Raw genomic sequence first — 19,308 nt, forward strand, 5'->3', positions numbered from 1 at the left:
TGCTTATGTCATGCAGTCTCTGGAAAATTCCATGGCACATGCAATAGAAAATGACCATGAAAAAGTCTTGTTGTGAATAGTTTTGACTTCGTGAACCTGAAAGGGTCTCCTGAACGGGTAGAAAGCCAAAAAGGACCCTAGTTTGAAAATCTCTGGCCTGGAATTTAAAGGTGGCACGTCTGGAACTGGAATTCCTGAGTTCCAACCACAACTCCACTACTTACTAGTGGGGCAAAGTGAATTAACGTTTCTGGTCCTCAACATCCCCATTGTTTCCCATAGGCAACCTGCTGCCTAAGACTACTATTTATGTGCAATAAAACACCTAAACAGGGCCAACTATTATTATCAGTGCTGTAACTCCAATAAAAATATACCTGGCCTGGGGCTGACTTGCCTTCAACACGTTTGTCAAGAGGACAAATCTAGTTCACGCAAGGAAGAGGCCCGCAGGCCTGGGTAGCGCCCTGGAAGTGATGCCCTCTTTTACATTAGTTTCTGATGGAGAAGGGTAGTGCAATGAAGGAAGGGCATCCTGGTCAGGCTTGCAAAAAGGCCGCTCCCAGGATACAGGCGCGCGGTCCTCAGCAGAGAATGGGACCGAAAGGTCCTGGAAGCTTCCCCTGAGCACGCGCCAATATGTCCACCTTGGGGACCACTACCTCTACTTTCCACACAGTCGTTTGTCCTGACTCAACATGGCGTTAGAATCCCACAAGACACCCTGGTCTTTAGTTCCCAACTGGAGGATTTACCCCGCCTACCGGTGGCGGAAATCACCGCCCACGTGCCTATGCCCACCCAGCCCTTCGACGAGTCCGAGGGCGGGGGTCCCTTTTCAAGACCGCAGTAGCCCCCTGGCTGTATGGGGGGCTCTGCTTCCGTTTCCGGGACCAAAATCCGGAAGTGGCACTTGAGGGGCCCTTCCTATTCCCAGCTGCGGTGGCCGCTAGAGGAGGGCAAACAGCTATGGCGGCGGTCGCAGCGAATGCCGCGGATATGGCTGCGACTGCGGTCGACGACCGAGAGCCACAGCGGGAAGCGGTGCCAGGCCTGGAGAGCCAGCGGCGCCAGATTGAGAATGGGCGAGGGCGTCCGCTGCAGGTCGGCGAAAGCTGGTAAGGCAGAGCTGAAAGCGGAGCCTCAGCTTGAGGAGACTGTGGGGAACGAGGCGGCGGAGGTCCTTGTGAGAGCCGCCCTGGGGAGGAGGAATGGCCTATGGGACTGGGAACGAGAGGGGCGGGGAAGTGCCTCGTCTGAGAAAGAGGTGGGGCCTGTGCGGTGCAGCCTGATAGCGCGGCGCGATTTGGCGTGGAGAGGCAGGGGGCGGGTCATGAGAAGGGAAGGCTGCGGCGGCAGGGCCGGGCCAGCGAGGTGGACCTTGGAACTTGGGAAGGAGGGGATCTCAACAGAGCTGGGGAGCGTAGTCTGCGGGGCGTTACGAAGCATCTGCGGGCGGACCGTGACTACCGCACAGCGCCTGAGAACGAAGTCAATGCCGGTGACGTCTGGCTGAGGAGCGGATTGGGAGCCGGGGGCGGAGCGGGTGGAGGAAGAGGGAGGGAGTCAGACCCTGCGTGGTGGAGAGAGCTGGAGCCTGGGAACGAGGCTTGTGACGAGGCCGAGGGGCGTGTCCTGAGGCTGTGGAGAGACTGCAGAGGGGAGGTGGTGCCCGTGAAGCAGAAAATGGCGCCTGCGAGTGAGCAAAGCTTGTGAAACGGCGAGGTTTTTGCCTCTGACCAAGCTCATTTTCCCAGGACGGGAGAAAGTGCAGGTGATTGGCACGGGAGGGGCCTTCGATGTTGCGTTTGTTTTCTGTTTTAGTAGTGCTTTGTTTTGTAATCAAGAAAAAACAGCTATTTTAAAAATATCAATGCGTATCTTGATAAATCGACTTGTTTAGTTGCTTTCTTTGCTAACCTCTGCTCGAAATGTACTGTTTCTGGGTTCATTTTATTTCTCGCCGAGTTGCATCTCGTTTTTTAAGTTGTGAAATACGTAAGACCTGCAAAGATTATATGAAACGTTTACGTAGGCCAGGTTGATGGACATTTTATAAAAATAGACTATCTGTACTTTTCAAAAATTTCAAGGTCGGGAAGAACTGTCCCAAATTGAAGAAATTAACGGGATTTAACGAATGCATAACTAAATGCAATGTGTGATCCTAGATTGGATCCCGGAGCAGAAAAAATAAATTATTTAAAAATCTTTTTTTTTCACCTCATAAAGTGAACTTTCTCTCTTTTACTGTAAAAGATATGAACGGGGAAATTGATAAAATGTTTACCAAAGTCTGTAGACTAGATGTTAGTACTGCTAATTTCTTGGTTTTGATCATTGTGTTGTGATTGTGAAAGATATCTTTGTTTTTAGGACATTCATTTAGGGTTAAAGAACCGAAGTACTTAAGGTTAAAGAACCATTGTGTAAGCAAGCTTACTCTGAAATGGTTGAAAGAATAGCATATATAAAGACGTATTTAAAGAAATAATGACCGAGTAAGTGAGTAAAAATTTAAATTTGGAGAATCTTGAGTGAAGGGCACGCAGAAATGCTTTGTATTATTTTTACGACTTTTCTGAGTCTATTTCTAAGTTAATAATTTAAAGAATAATACAAAATTTGTGAATTAACCACCTAGGTTAAGATTCAAACCGTTACCTTAAGAAATTCTGTGCCGCTCCCTGATGAAAATTCCCCTCCCTGTCACAGGAAATTATTACCCTGAATTTTTGATTTCGTTATCAGTTTCCCACCATTGTATGCATCCCTGAATAGTATTTGTGGTCTAAGCTTTCATTTTATGGGAGGCTATGTGTGAAATCAGACTGGCTGCGTATCGAGTACCCTTTGCATCATATCATGTGGGTACTCAGTATCTACATGACGTCACTGGTGACGTTAGCCTTGATCACTTGGTGAAGGTATTTGCTGGGTTTCTCCACTGTGCTAGTACTATTTTCCTGTTTCTATACACAGTGATTCTTTATGGCCATCCTTTCCTCAGAACGTTTCAGCAGTCTTACTGCTTCATGCAGTGTAAATGCTAAAATTCTTACAGTGACTTGCAGGGCTTTACCGTTTCCAGGCTGGTGTCTGGCTGTGGTCGTTTCTCCCATCTCTCTTCAGATTACCCTCCCCCCTCATTTTCTCCATCCGGCTATATTGGACTCTTGGCGTTCCTCCATCGCCGCAAGCAAGCTCTCACCTGAAAGCCTTTAGGATAGGAGTGAGGTTTGCTCCTTTTAGAGTTCTTTAATCACAGTACTAGCGAAATACATATTCCTGTTCCTGGAAAGACAAGTTGAGATTCCCCAAATCGGAAATATGAAACCAAGCAGTTTTACTTTATAGCTCTCCAGCAGGGTAAAGCCTCAGTCCATCTTGAGAGTAAACAATAACAACAGAAATATTACTATATATATAGCCCATTTGGAGGTGTTCAGAAGGGCTTGCAGGCTTTGGTTCCTGCCCCATCTTACTTACCTTTACAGCCTTGTGACAATAGCTTTTAAAAGTATCCCACCCATACCAGGTTTCCTCCTGGTGTGTTGAAAATGTTTTGGAATTAGAGTTTGTGGTTGCACAACACTGAATGTACTAAATGCCACTAAATCGTTGACTTTTAAATGGTTAATTTTATGTTATATGAATAATAAAATTATGATGTGTCAATAAAAAGTTATCCCATCAATGTTGGTTAAGCATTGAAGCCAGTTTAATTTGCTGTCTGTTTTATAAGGGGTCACTGGAGTGATGAGGACTTTTGTGTTCATAAAGCATTTCAAAGTCTCGGACCTACCCCAAATCATATACCTAAATATATATGTTAATGTTTGCACTTTCTAGCTTTTGTCAACTGGCAGATCTGGGTGAGGACATTTAATTTATTTGGCTATCTAAACTGATTAATTTCTGGGAGAAGCTTAAATTTTAAGAGAAAATTCAAATCAATGATAGTATAGCCTCCTTGGCAAATTTTCGAAAGTGAACCATCTGAAGTTAAATCTGGGGTAGCTGAAGGAGCCTCTGGTTGTTTGCAGGGTGTAGATAGTTTCCTAAAAAGAGGTAAATAAGCATGAGCCTGTCTTTGTTCAGATCAAGGAAGGTGGGTGCCTGGGTGCAGTGTTGCAGAATCGATTGTGATGTGTGAAGGGAAAACAATTTCTCACCAGAACTTAAGAGACTAGCCAGTGGCCAAGGCATATTTATCCTGTGTAATAGCTATAGCAGCAATTGCCAACCAAAAGTGTGAAAATTTCAGTCGGTTTAGTTCTAGGGTCTTCATTAAAGGTTAGTGCTGTGCAGACTTCTCCTAAAGCAGGATAATTATGCCTTGGCCACTGGATCTAATGAAAGAGTGACATAAATATTAGGCCTCCAACAATTCCCCTGTAATTGAGTCAGCACCCCTAGTATCTGCTCAGATTTTTTTGTGAACCAAAAAGGGAAAGGGGATTGTGAGTCTAGAATTCTAGAGGGGGGATCTTTTGGTAGAAAGTTATTGTAGTACTAGTCTTTGTTGCTTGAACACGAGTATGCTGTTTAGCTTCAAAAGTATGCAGTTATTGAAAGGTTTTTATATTAGTATATCTAATATAAATGTAATTAATCATAACAACCTAGGAAGATAAACTTTCTTTTTGGTTTGTCATTTTTAAAAATTTAAAAAAGTTTGAAAAATGAAAGAGCTTTTCTAAAATATTTAAGTTAATTAAAATTGGGGGAATTTTAGGTAAACCTAATGCATTCCTTTTGTAGTGTGAAGGAGTAGATCTTTGTGGTATCTCCCAGAGATAGTTTAGGCAGAAAATAACATTTGAACAATGTTACTATTCTTACTTTGGCCTGAATTTTGGAAAGACAAAGCAAGAATAGTTCGTTGTTTTTTATTTATTTCTGTATTTTTGGCTGCGTCAGGTCTTAGTTGCAGCGTGTTAGTAGCCCTTCGGCATGTGGGATCTTACAGGGTTCGAACCCGCATCCCCTGCATGGTAAGGCAGGTCTCAACCAGCAAGGGAATCCCAAGAATAGTTGTTGTTGCTTTTTTTAAAACAAGATATAAATCAAATATTTATAGGCAACCTTGTAAAACATACAGTGATAAATAGCAATGATTATTAGGAGCTTAACTTTTCTTAAAAGCAAGAATTCTTTTTAAAAAGTGAGTTAAGAGAGGTCAAAAGTCACCAAGAGTTAAACTCATTTGGTGACAAAAAAGGAGCTTCCAGTCTGGGCATAAATTAATGTAGTCATTTTCTAGGGGAAAAAAAAAAACACAACAATTCTAATTTTCCTCCTTTGGTACATTATTCATGTAACAATTTACAGAAAGGACTTATTTATATCCATTTTTATTTATGTATTTAGGCTTATACAGATATATAAGTAATTTAGAACAGTGTAATTTATATCCGAATAAGCTAACAACTTTTTAATAAAATGAGTAGGAAATCATATCTTAGTTTATATCCATATTTCTGTTTCTCCATAATTATTATACCTAGTAATGTAATGATTAACCAAAATAACAGATATTTTCTCCAGACACAAGAAATCTAGAGGACAGACAATATTGTTTAGTAATTTCTTTCCATAAGTACAAGTTTCATATCACTTGAACAAATTGGAGGAAACAGAAACATAAGTGACTTTAACAAGATCCATCTTATTTCTGGATATTAGCAAGAAGAAATTAGAAAGTTAAAATTTTAGAGATACATTTACAGTAGCAACCAAAAAAAAAAAAAAACCATGAGCATGTAGGAGTAAATGTAATGATGTGTGTGCTTTTCCATTAGACAGTGACAACTCTATATGTCATGCCTGTCACCCGAGCTGACAGATTATGACCAATCCCAATTCAGAAATGTTAAAAAAAAATTCAGTGTCTTTGAATTGAAAAAAACATGGTAGTAATATTTTGTGAAAATTTATGTAAAGCTTCAGTCTTCTATGAAGGCTTCAGAAATTCATGTTGTAGCCAGGTGTGGAGGTTTTGTTTACCACTCTAAATAAAAAGTTATTTTAATGTTAATTTTCCTTTAAAATTTGCTTTAAAAAAACCTGTTAAGCTGTGCCTCCTTTTGTGTCAGAGTTCCCATTAACAAGAAACTAGCTTTACTGAGTAAATTTACCTCATAGACCATCCATGGAACCAGTTAAAACCTTGAAGGTGCAAGTGGTAGAGGGTAAAGTCCGTGATAGAATCTTCTAGATGAGTGTCTGTGGCATGAACGACCAGGCTGGGGAGGGTGTGTGTGTGTCTCTGGCCTGAGTGAAGTGCGGGATCTGTGGGGGTCACTGCAAACCGCCCCCCCCCAAATAAATAAAACAGCCCACAGAAAAGTTTGCCTATTTTGGGCAACATTCCAGGTTAACAAAGAAAAGTGCCATTTTAAAGAATCCAATGTATAGAGTTAAATAGCTAGAAAACGGTTACATATTTTTCATCCATTTTGTAGCTTTTTTAAAAGTTTTTATTTGAGGCTGTTAAATAATTTGGATAGCCTTCTATGTATCAAAAATTGCATAGCAGGAACTTCCCTGGCAATCTAGTGGTTAAGACTGTCAGCTTCCACTGCTGGCGGCCATGATTTAATCCCTGCATGGGGTACTAAGATCATGCTGTGGGGCATGCCCCCGCCTCGAAAAAAAGTCAGGTGCAGAGCAGGTTTCTGTTGCAGAGCGATGAGGTGGGGGTGGGGGTGGGGCCAGCGTGAGGATAATGTGTACCTAACCTTTTTTGTCTAAGCCCTAGGATTGGAATGATAACAGCTAATGTTTATTTACCACTTTCTATATATCAGATATTCTGCAGACTTGAGAATTTCTCATGGCATTCTACAAAGGCAGATTTCAGCAGTCCTAAATGTTTATCCTAGTAGTGCCTATAAAAGTGTCTCCTTTAAAAGAGAGCAGGTCAAACTGTACTTAAAGATGGTTCAGATGGTAAATTTTATGTTACATGTTTTTCAGTTTTTTTACACACAGTGAGCTAGTCACCATATGATTAGAAATTATAACATCAAAATAAATCCTAAAGACAAAAAAATTATCTTAAAGGTCAGTGTGCAGTTTTTGAAAGAGAACTTTGTGATTGTTTTAGCAGTTGAAATTTTTTAAAATTTCTGATTGGATTTTCCGTATTTAACAATCCATTTCTTAGCTGAAGAGTTATGTATCCTGTACAAACATTACACATTCAAAAAATGGCTGAAGTCTTATAACATTAGCTGCAAATAACAGTTATTTTGAATCTAATTTGATTGTGTTACCCCACAGACTAATACAAGTAAATTATCATTTATTCTATTATAAAATCGCATGTTTTCTGGCATCATGGTATGACTTTGGTTTTGGTTGTTGTTTTATTTTTTAGCTTTGTATTAGTTTCAGATGTTCATGAAACTTATCCTCTTGGTAACGTGTGGATACGTTTAGTTCAGTAACCATGGGATGTGGTGTGTGTGTATCTGGCAGTACTACACACCACCAGTAACTGTGTGACACCCCTGTCACCTGTCTGGTCCAGGTTCCTCGTGGGGCAACACTGGTACAAGCAGTGGGAGGTGTACGTGCAGGGAGGAGATCGGGACTCCAGCACCTTCCCTGGCTGCATCAACAATGCTGAACTCTTTGAAGGTACCAGGCTTCTGCCTCCCCATGTCAGCTGAGCCCTGGACTTCTTGTCATCTCTGTCCCAACAAACGATCATGAGCCCCTTCTCTGTGCTAGGTCATTGGTGAGATGGCCAGACTGACTCATCACTTTCCTTCCCTGATTGTTCCTCTGCCACCTCCCCCCGCCCTCCTGCAGACCAGGTAAACTGGCGCCTCAAGAAGGGATTGGTGGAAGGTGAGGACTATGTGCTGCTCCCAGCGGCTGCTTGGCATTACCTGGTCAACTGGTATGGTCTAGAGCATGGCCAGCCTCCCATTGAACGCAAGGTATAGTGGGTGGCGCGGGTGCTGCAGGGTGGGGGGAAGCGTAGGAAGAAGGCCTTAGAGGTCCAGGACGGGTCCAGACCTGTGTGTTCATGTCCGCTGTATCCATACACCTGGCTCTGCTCTTCTTAGGTCATTAGACGGTATCTTGCTGTGTCCCCTGTGTTTGCTTGCCTGTGTGTGCTCACCTCACACAGCCTTGTACTTGTGTCTGTGCCATGTGTGTTTGTCTCTGTGGATGCTCCTCTGATTGCAGAGGTCGTCGCCCTGTGTCAGTGTTCACATGGTGGGTACGCCAGTGTGTGTACCCTTCCCTCCTTGCAGGTTGTGGAACTGGCTAGCATCCACAAGGTTGAAGTGTACTCAGTAGAACTGTTGCTTGTCCAGCACAGTGATATGGACACACCTCACACGGCTCAATTCAGCCAGACAGATTCTGTTGGTGAGCCCATGGGTCATGGAATGGATTGGCATTCCCGGCAACAGTCATGGTTCAGGGACCTAAGGAGTCTGAAGTCAAGAAGGAGGGGATCCTTCAGGGTGCCAGGAAGACCTTGAACATGCACCATCCCCCTCCACAGACCTAGTTTTGCACACCGCTCGAGAGCAGTTTCTGGTGAGCCCCCAGGAAGAGACCCGGCTGTGGATCAAGAACGCGGAGGGCTCTTTTGAGAGGTTGTGTAACACCCGTGTCACAGTGCTTGACGCCGCTCTCAAGACTGGGCAGGTGAGGGAGGGGAGGACTTGTCTGCCCACAGGCCGTGCTTAGATTCAGAGAAATGAGAGCTTGGTACCCATGGGCCCTCCGTGAATGCCTTCCCTGTTTTTTACTCCTCTTTCTCCAACCCAGGTGGTTGTCATGGAGACCCGAAACAAGGATGGCACTTGGCCCAGTGCGCAGCCGCGTGACACGTGAGCCTTCAGGGTTTCCGGTCCAGAGTGGGATCTCACAGTGGGCACACTGAGCCCATGAGCACATTCTCTCTGCGCATGGTAGTTCCTCAGCTGATAAAAATTTCTCATCTGTTTCAGGAGCAGCACATCGGAGGAGGAAGAGGACTTCCAGGGCCAGCCAGGCATCTGTGGTCTTACCAATCTGGGCAACACGTGCTTCATGAACTCGGCCCTGCAGGTTGGACCATGAGATCTAGGTCTGGTGCAGCATGGGGGTGGATTCACGAATTGGAAATGGAGGACAGAGTTGGGGGCACTGCAGGGCAAGGTGTCAGGTTGGAAGCTAGGTCCCCACAGTCTGGCTTGATGTGCCCATGTTTCTTTCTGAAATATCCGTGCCTTTCCTCTCCACTTGCTCCCTGCTTTGCCTAGTCTCCTCTGCTTCGTCACCACATTCTTCTTTCTCCTGAAGTGCTGATCTCTCCTCTCCCCTACTCCTCTGCCCATTCCTTTCTTTCCCCTTCACCTTCCTCCCCCTTCCTTTCATCCATCCCCACCTTGGTTACCTTTTTCTCCCCTTCACTCACCTGGCCCCTGCCTCCTGCAGTGCCTCAGTAACGTGCCACAGCTCACCGAGTACTTCCTGAAAAACCGATACCTGGAGGAGCTCAACTTCTGCAACCCACTGGGCATGAAGGGGGAGATTGCACAGGCCTATGCGGACCTGGTGAAACAGGCGTGGTCTGGCCACCACCGCTCCATTGTGCCCCAGGTGTTCAAGGTGTGGCTCAGCCCTGGCTAGCCCCTATCTGCCCCCCAACCTCCACCCATCGCCTCCCTCATGCCTTGACGCCCCGCCCATCTCCTCAGACCAAGGTCGGCCACTTTGCGTCCCAGTTTCTGGGCTACCAGCAGCATGACTCACAGGAGCTGCTGTCGTTCCTCCTGGATGGGCTACACGAGGACCTCAATCGCGTCAAGAAGAAGGAATATGTGGAGCTGTGTGATGCTGCTGGGAGGCCGGATCAGGTGGGTGTTTCCAGAAGACCCTCATCATGAGAGCCTTGTTAAAGCCACTAGGACCTCTGCCACAGGGATTTTCTGGCCCCCTGGGGTACCCTCACCACTCCCCATTTTTGGTTAAGCTCATCTTCCCTGACCTCAGTCCCATCCTCGTCTTCACCATATCTCCACATCTGCTCCTACACCCAGTGAGCGTTAACTCCCACCCATTCTCCTTCCGCAAGTAACCCCTAGCCCTGACAGTGAACAACACAGTCTCCAGGTGGCCCTCACTATAACTCTGTCTCTGGACTTTACCAGTGGCCTTAACCTTTACTCCCATGCGCACCCCACCTGCAAACCATGGTTTTCCCCAGCCCCCGGCATCCCTCACCACTCAGCACCACACTGTCAACAGGAGGTTGCTCAGGAAGCCTGGCAGAACCACAAACGGCGGAATGATTCTGTAATCGTGGACACTTTCCATGGCCTCTTCAAGTCCACACTGGTGTGCCCTGATTGTGGCAATGTGTCTGTGACCTTCGACCCCTTCTGCTACCTCAGTGTCCCACTGCCTGTGAGCCACAAGAGGGTCATGGAGGTCTTCTTTGTCTCCATGGACCCCCGCCGCAAGCCGGAGCAGGTATGAGGGGAACGAGGACGGGGGTGCAATGAGGGACCTGCACTCATAGAGTTGGTTTGATTACTCAGCCATACCTCAGGGTTTCCTGCACTAACTCACCACACATCCTTCTGCTCTTCCGTGGTTACTGTTTCTCCCTCAGCACCGGCTCGTGGTCCCCAAGAAAGGCAAGATCTCGGATCTGTGTGTGGCTCTGGCCAAACACACTGGCATCTCGCCAGAAAGGGTGAGGCTCTGCAGACGGAAGGAAGGTGGGATACAAGGGCAAGGAGTCCAAGGAAGGCAGAAAGGCCTGTGGGAGATCTTGCAGACTGATTGGTCCCCTCTCCATAACCCATTCGCAGATGATGGTGGCTGATGTCTTCAGTCACCGCTTCTACAAGATCTACCAGCTGGAGGAGTCCCTGAGCAGCATCTTAGACCGAGATGATATCTTCATGTGAGTAAGAAGACCAGGGGAGATGGGGGTTTCTCAGGAACCTCCTTTGTTAACCACCTTCCCTCTCCCTTCCTCAGCTTGCTCAGGGCTTCGGCCATGTACCTTAGCAGGGCAGGCTTCTAGGGGCTGTCAGTGAGTGGGGTGAAATCCTTATGCAGGGTGTCCTTGGGTATTTTCTTCCTTATTATGTGAGGGAGGCTCCTTTTTATTTTATTCAGCACTTAACTAGTACCTCGTATATACCAGATGCTGATCTGCACTCCTTATTTACTTTGCAGGCCACAAAACCCAAATGATTTTTAAGATAGGGAATGCTAAGCTGCTTTCTGAACATACAAGCATTCAGAACAAGTTTGGGACTTCCCTGGCAGTTAGGACTCTGCTTCCACTGCAGGGAGCATGGGTTCTATCCCTGATCAGGGAACTAAGGTCCCACATGCCATGTGGTGTGGCCAAAAAGAAAAAAGATGTTTGAAATGTTTGGGTAACTGAAATAGAAGGTGCTTTATGAGTAGAAAAGTTCTTTGTAACCAAGCAGTTTTCAAAAACAAAAAATTGTTTTAGATCCTTGTGTCGTAAAAAATTTTTGTCAGCTCCCTCAGTGCTCTAATAACACCAGAAGACTTTATCTAATATCACATAAACAAGGTGCTGTGTAAATGATCCAAAACCCTGGGTGACTCTTTGGACCCTTTTAAAAACCAATACAGTATTGTAAAGTAAAATAAAGTAAAAATAAAAATTTTTTTTTAAAGTACAAATATAAAAAACAAAAATAAAAATACTTTCAGGCTGTGAGTGGTGAGTGGCTGGAGCAACTGGGCAGAATCCTTGAATCCCTCTTGGGTATATTTATCAGATGGGACCTGATGTTCATCTCCCACAGATACGAGGTGTCTGGCAGGGCTGCTATTGGTGAGAACTCCAGAGAGGATGTTGTGCTTCCTATCTACCTTCGGGAGCGCACCCCAGCCCGGGACTATAACAGTTCCTATTATGGCCTGATGCTCTTTGGGCACCCGCTCCTGGTGTCGGTGCCCCGGGACCGGCTCTCGTGGGACGCCCTGTATCACATCCTGCTGTACCGCCTCTCGTGAGTCTGCGCTTCTGGGTCAGGTGGGGAGGTGGGGTCAGAACTCAGAGCCAAGTGTCTAACCGCTTGGTTGCCACCTCCCGTCCAGCTCCCGAAGACAGTTCAAACTTAACATGGCCAGAGAGTAACTTGTAGGTTTTTTTCTTCCTCTAAATTTCTGACTTCGCCACCACCTCACCTAGGTGCCAGGAATATAGGAGTGAACATGGCAGACGTCATCTTGTACTTAATTGTCTTCCTAGGAGAGTCTTGGGTATTTGTGTTTCAATCGATTTTTATTGTGCTTAAAACCCAAAGTCCCCACCAGGCAAACAGCAGTACACTATCTGGCTTCACCTCTCCCTCATGTGGCACTTATGCATGCTCCTCGGAGGCCTTCCCTGATGGAAATGTGCAGCTGATCATGTATCTGTATAACAGTGGCTTATCATACTTAAGATCCACACTCCTTAACTGTGGCCCACAAGCTCCTCCATTGTCAGGCCATCTCTTCCCACGTTCCTGTAGCATCTCCTGAGATGACCTGGCTCCTCCTCCACAACTGTGTGTGTGGGGGTTGACCCATGGTTTCCCATCATAAGCAAAGTAGACTTCCGGGCTCTGTCCTCCCCGCCCTCGGGCCCCCTCCTTGAGAGACTCCTCTGTTCTGTTGGCAGACGCTATGTGACCAGACCCAGCTCGGATGATGAGGATGATGGGGATGAGAAAGGTGAGGAAGAGGAAGGAGAGAGAATCCACAAGGATGAGGGTCTGTACATGGATCCACAAGGATGAGGGTCTCCCATGGCCTGAGGGAGGGTCAGTGGGTCAGCGGTGGGTCTGGGGTGGGTCTGACACACACACAGGGTCCATCTGGATGTGCATTGCTGCTCAGCCCGCTGGGGCTCACACATTCCCACCTCTGACATCCTCCCCCAATCCTAGCAGACCTGGAGGATAAGGATAGTCTCCCTAAGCCTGGACATGTGACTGAGGGCAGCTCCCAAGACCCTGGGCTGGAGCAGGCTGGGCCCAGCTCCAGAGTCGTGAGCGGAAGTCGGGCTCCTGTGGACAACTCTCCTGGGCCATCTCACTGGCCCCAGAGGGCACGGCGCAAGCACCTCTTCACCCTGCACACAGTGAATTCCAATGGGACCAGTGACCGCTCGACCTTCAACGAGGATACCCATGGTGTCTCCTTCAGCTGTGAGCCAGGATTGGGAGGCGGGAGGGGGTATTCCTTGGCAGCAGGGCCCATGACCACCTCCCCTCGCCCCTAGCCCAGCCGTACATTGCCATCGACTGGGAACCAGAGATGAAGAAGCGTTACTATGACGAGGTGGAGGCTGAGGTAAAGGAGATCTCGGGGATGGCAGGGAGGGGGCTGCACTTTCAGTTGGCGCCACACACACCCTCTCCTACCTCAGCTGAGCCGTAATCACAGAGCTCCTGGGGCCTCAGATTCTTAACTTCAAAGTCTATGCCCTTAACCACTTGGTGTGCATCTTCCACCCCACTCCTTTTTATCCCCCAAGGGAATGGCTACTCACTCCAGTATTCTTGCCTGGAGAATTCCATGAACAGGGGAGCCTGGCAGGCTACAGTCCATGGGGTCACAAAGAATCCAACACAACTGAGTGACTTTCACTTTTCATCCTCATACCTGGCCATCCACTCCCTCAACCTAGGGCTACGTGAAGCATGACTGCGTTGGGTACGTGCTGAAGAAGGCACCAGTGCAGCTGCAGGAATGCATTGAGCTCTTCACCACCGTTGAGACCCTGGAGAAGGAAAACCCCTGGTAAGGGACCAGAACGGGGCCTCTAGGGGTGCTATTAGGTAGGACCACCTCCACCCAGCCTCTGTTACCACTAAATACACCTTGCCCCACCTGCTCATTCGATCGCCTCCTGCCACTCTGGCCACCAACACCCCAAGCCTGTTTCCACCTCAGAGCCTTTGCCCTAGCTGTTCCTTCTCCCAAAATCATCCTTTCTCCAGTTATCTATAGGACTTGACCTCCTTCGTTTTGCTCAAGTCTCTCTTCAAATATCACCTTATCAGAGAGACCTTCTCTTATTCTTCTGTTAAAAACTGCTCCTCCCCCAGCCATCAGCTCCCTCTATTCCTTCCATGTGCAAGCGTTTCTTTCTTGCTCCATAACACCCCTTGATGTCACATCTTAGATTCTTCTCAAGTCGTTTTTTTTCTTTGCTGTTAGAGTGAGCCCCTTGAGAGTGAAAACATTTTTAAGTTCACTGTGTGTCTCTTCTCATTGGTTATAATGGTGTGGGCTGTGCAGTAGATGCTCATTAAGTTGTTGGAGAATAAGCAAAACAGAAAGAACTGAAAAGATAAAGCCAGTCTTGAAAATTAGAGGAGCATCTCCACAAAGCAGAAAGGGAACAAATAATGAAGTAGTGCCAAAGATATCAACGGTAGGCCGTCAGCAAATACCTGGCGAGTGAGTGAGTAAAACAGAAGAGAGAAAACCAGAGGGACAGAGCCAGGCTCAAAAAGATGACTAGGGTCTGCCAGACAAGAATCCAAACAAAAACGCATGTCAGTACAAAAGTGCATATGCTGGGCAATTGATAAGTACGTGGCAAGGTTTTAACAAGCATGCTAAAGTAACATAGGAGTAGGAGTAGCATCTCTGGACCAGATGTGGCCCATCAAAGCTGTATGGCAACAAGAGCTCAGAAAGTGTCTGTTTCCTCCATCACTAGGTACTGCCCCACTTGCAAGCAGCACCAGCTGGCCACCAAGAAGCTGGACCTGTGGATGCTGCCAGAGACACTCATCATCCACCTGAAGCGCTTTTCCTACACCAAGTTCTCCAGAGAAAAGCTGGACACCCTTGTGGAGTTCCCTATCCGGTCTGGGGCCTGGGGAGGCTGGCTGGGGGCAGGAGTGGGGTGGGGAGGAAGGCAGGGACTGGGGGAAGGGGGTGCCACTGATATTAACCCTTGCCACACCCACAGGGACCTGGACTTCTCTGAGTTTGTCATCAAGCCGCAGAACGACTCAGCCCGGGAGCTGTACAAATACGATCTGATCGCAGTTTCCAACCATTATGGGGGCCTGCGGGATGGACACTGTATGTACCCGGGGGCATGCTCAGGGCGGGGGGGATGGGTTGGGATGCCCCAGTGGGTAAGTAGATGTGTGAACCGATGGCGAGGTCATTGGTGTCGGAGGAGAGAGCCAATGTGGACCCCTCTTAGGGGCAGGAGGGTGGGTGAGGACAGCCTGCCCTCTCTTATAGACACGACATTTGCCTGCAACAAGGACAGCGGTCAGTGGCACTACTTTGATGACAGCAGCGTCTCACCTGTGACGGAGAATCAGATTGAGGTGATTCCTATCTTCCTTCCTCCCTTTCTCCCGACACCTTCTTCCCCAACCCACACTGACTCCTGTCTTCTCCTCACAGTCCAAGGCAGCCTATGTCCTCTTCTACCAACGCCAGGACGTGGCACGCCGTCTGCAAACCCAGGCCAGCTCGTCAAAGCCCCCCGCATCGTCTGCCTGTGGTGCCCCACCCAAATCGGAGTCCATGGATGTAAACTGAGGGGCCCTGTCCCTGCCCGGGAAGGAAACTGTCCCGGCTCTCTTCCTTCCTGAAGTCACCCCCGTTCTCTTAACCTGAGTTAGGTGTCCCACGCCAGACGTCACAGGCTTAGTTGTGGCTACTGTTCTCCTTGCTGCTATGTTGCGCTCTCCTAGGGAAGAAGAGGTTGTATCTCCTTCCAGCAGTGTGTTCCCTGCCAGTGTTTGCCCTTTAGAGCACTAACCTTCCCTTCTATTCTCTATTTATGGTTCTCCCCTTCCTTCTTGTCCTCAATCTGGGGTGTTCTCGGGTGGGGGTGGGGTGCACCTGAACAGAGTGTATTTTCTTATTGAGACCCTGTATCTTGCGCTTGTGTATATATAAAAGTGCCAGTGTGTTCCTTGGCATTGTGGGTTTTTTTTTCCACATCCTTAACCAAGCACCAATATTGTGCCTGTGTGCATAGTGAATGCCAGGTGTGTGATGGCTGCTGCTCTTGAGTGCTCATTGAGCACCATCTGTGTGCCAGGTCCTATTCTAAGTGCTTATGAAGCGCCATCTGTGTGCCAGACACAATTCTCAGCACCTACTGCATGCCCAGTGTTTTCCAAAGCATTTTGCAAATATTGACTCAATCCTCACAACAGTCTCATGCAGGAGTTGTCATCGCCAATTTCAGATAGGGAAACAGATGCAGAGGTCAAGTAATTGCTCTGGTTATGTCCAGAGGTCCAGGCATCTCATCACTTACACTGGAGGTAGTAGTCCCCAAAGGGGATATTTGACCTCTGTGGACCCAGGATGGAAGTGGTAGTGGACATGACTTGTGCTCAGCTACTGTGGTAAAGGTGTGCCTGGAACAGACAGGCATGTGTGGGGGCAAGTGACTGGGTTCTGGATATAAAGATACTAACCAGACCATCTCACAGGCCACCAGTAGTGTCATCTGAGGAGGGGGTACATCTGGCCCAAGCCACCCACAGTGACAGGACAGATGGGCTGTGTCTGTGTTGCCTCTATGCTTAGCCTCCCACCATGACTGCAGCTTCCCCACCAGGCAGGGTCCCTCCAGCCTCATCCCACAGAAGAGCGAGATGGAACACCTCCTATAGAATGGGTGCAGCATTGTGTGAGCAGAAGATGCCACCTAAGCACTGCACAGCCCCCCCCCCCCACCGACCTGAGCCCTCCTGTGGGTGCCAGCTCTCACCTCAGAGAAACAGAGCTCCAGTGGGGACAACTGTGGGGCAGAATGGAGTAGACCAGTGTGCAGTATCTGGACAGAGACAAGCACCCCAGCCCTTCACACTGAAGAAGGGAATCCTGATCAGGGTGGCTGAGAGATCATTCCCCTGCCAAGCCTGCTGCCTTTGCACTGGGCCTGCGAAGCCCCCTCTGAGGGGCACTCAGCCCAGCCTTATCACCCACAAACCTCCAGTCAGTCGTGCTGTAGATACAGGCGAAATCAAGATAGTTGCTGTGAGGAACTCAGCTCAAACTAACTTAAGCAAAAAATAAAAATACTGGATCCAGGGGCTCATAAGCTGTCATTTAGTCCTCACAACTGAAACTCCAATACTTCGCCTGATGTGAAGAACTGACTCACTTGAAATGACCCTGATGCTGGGAAAGATTGAAGGCGGGAGGAGAAGGGGATGAGATGATTGGATGGCATCACTGATTCAATGGACATGAGTTTGAGTAAACTCCAGGAGTTGGTGATGGATGGGGAGGCCTGGTGTGTGGCAGTCCATGAGGTCACAAAGTCAGACACGGCTGAGTGAACTGACTGAACTGAAGTCCTCAAGACTATATGGTTTAAGCACTATTACCCCATTTTGCAGATAAAGCAGGCATGAAGAGCTGGTTCAAAATAAGTCCTCACTAGCTATGAATAATCATTCCTGGACAAATATCCACCTAAAAGGAATTAACTCAAAATAACTTCCCTGGTTTAACCAAAGGCACCTTGAAAAGACAACATGCCTAAGAATCAGGAGTAACACATGCCTAAGAACACAGTAACACGGAGACACAATAGAATCCTCAGACATCAGTGTAAAACATGTTTATTCTGGTCATGGAAATAGAGATACATGTGAAAAAGAAATTCAAAACCTTTAAAAGTGAAAATGAAAACAAGTAAAAGTAAGTTGAGAAAGAACCAAAAAAGTGATAGATCTGAGCTAGATAATAGCAAAACTTAAGAATTATCTTTTATTTTTTGTCTGGCTACTTACTGTGAAACTGATAAACATCTTTTACTATCGTGATTATGTAACTAACATTTGCTTAATACCATTGTATTATGGTTGGTCAACAGAAAATAATAGAATTCTATATCACTAAAACTAGCATTTAGTAGGAAAAAGTCAATGGATGAGTTTAGCAACAAATCAGACCTAGCCAAGGAAGGATTTTGTGAATTGAATACAGTTTAGGGCATACTAAGAAATGCATCTTCTAGAAGATTTTAAGTTAGACTAATACTGTATTTTAATAAGGGTATAAAAACTAAAAAAATGGTCATAGCAAACACCCTCTTCCAACAACACAAGAGAAGACTCTACACATGGACATCACCAGATGGTCAACACCAAAGTCAGATTGATTATATTCTTTGCAGCCAAAGATGGAGAAGCTCTATACAGTCAACAAAAACAAGACCAGGAGCTGACAGTGGCTCAGATCATGAATTCCTTATTACCAAATTCAGACTTAAATTGAAGAAAGTAGGGAAGACCGCTAGACCATTCAGGTATGACCTAAATCAAATCCCTTACGACTGTACAGTAGAAGTGAGAAATAGATAGATTTAAGGGCCTACATCTGATAGATAGAGTGCCTGATGAACTATGGAATGAGGTTTGATCAAGACCATCCCCATGGAAAAGAAATGCAAAACAGCAAAATGGCTGTCTGGGGAGGCCTTACAAATAGCTGTGAAAAGAAGAGAGGCGAAAAACAAAGGAGAAAAGGAAAGATATAAGCATCTGAATGCAGAGTTCCAAAGAATAGCAAGAAGAGATAAGAAAGCCTTCTTCAGCGATCAATGCAAAGAAATAGAGGAAAAGAACAGAATGGGAAAGACTAGAGATCTCTTCAAGAAAATTAGAAATACAAAGGGAACATTTCACGCAAAGATGGGCTTGATAAAGGACAGAAATGATATGGACCTAACAAGCGGAAGATATTAAGAAGAGGTGGCAAGAATACACAGAAGAACTGTACAAAAAAGATCTTCACGACCCAGATAATCATGATGGTGTGATCACTCATCTCGAGCCAGACGTCCTGGAATGTGAAGTCAAGTGGGCCTTAGAAAGCATCACTGCAAACAAAGCTAGTGGAGGTGATGGAATCCCAGTTGAGCTGTTTCAAATCCTGAAGGATGATGGTGTGAAAGTGCTGCACTCAATATGCCAGCACATTTGGAAAACTCAGCAGTGGCCACACGACTGGAAAAGGTCAGTTTTCATTCCAATCCCAAAGAAAGGCAATGCCAAAGAATGCTCAAACTACCGCACAGTTGCACTCATTTCACATGCTAGTAAAGTAATGCTGAAAATTCTCCAAGCCAGGCTTCAGCAATACGTGAACCGTGAACTTCCTGATGTTCAAGCTGGTTTTCGAAAAGGCAGAGGAACCAGAGATCAAATTGCCAACATCCGATGGATCATGGAAAAAGCAAGAGAGTTCCAGAAAAACATCTATTTCTGCTTTATTGACTATGCCAAAGCCTTTGACTGTGTGGAT

General features: G+C 46.6%; 1 protein-coding gene across 10 annotated transcripts; it reads left to right on the top strand.

Moving 5' to 3' along the window:
• Window positions 1–838: 838 nt before the first annotated feature.
• USP11 (ubiquitin specific peptidase 11) lies at window positions 839–15,959 on the top strand. Of its 10 annotated transcripts, none has more exons than XM_018043660.1 (21): window positions 839–1,118; window positions 7,538–7,647; window positions 7,822–7,952; window positions 8,274–8,391; window positions 8,531–8,676; window positions 8,800–8,861; window positions 8,982–9,081; window positions 9,451–9,624; window positions 9,714–9,872; window positions 10,264–10,488; window positions 10,631–10,714; window positions 10,833–10,927; window positions 11,814–12,020; window positions 12,677–12,729; window positions 12,945–13,205; window positions 13,280–13,350; window positions 13,688–13,800; window positions 14,729–14,878; window positions 14,984–15,099; window positions 15,268–15,356; window positions 15,436–15,959. In XM_018043660.1, the coding sequence occupies exons 1-21, from the start codon at window positions 970–972 to the stop codon at window positions 15,571–15,573; spliced, it is 2,751 nt and encodes a 916-aa protein (XP_017899149.1). In that variant the 5' UTR covers window positions 839–969; the 3' UTR covers window positions 15,574–15,959. The 10 variants fall into 10 exon arrangements, with proteins under 10 accessions (XP_017899149.1, XP_017899152.1, XP_017899144.1 ...); XM_018043663.1 differs by having other exon boundaries at window positions 843–1,118; window positions 12,945–13,190; XM_018043655.1 differs by having other exon boundaries at window positions 919–1,118; window positions 12,948–13,190.
• Window positions 15,960–19,308: the final 3,349 nt, after the last annotated feature.

Source organism: Capra hircus (genome assembly GCF_001704415.2).
Source record: "Capra hircus breed San Clemente chromosome X unlocalized genomic scaffold, ASM170441v1, whole genome shotgun sequence".
In the NCBI taxonomy this organism is placed as follows: domain Eukaryota; kingdom Metazoa; phylum Chordata; class Mammalia; order Artiodactyla; family Bovidae; genus Capra; species Capra hircus.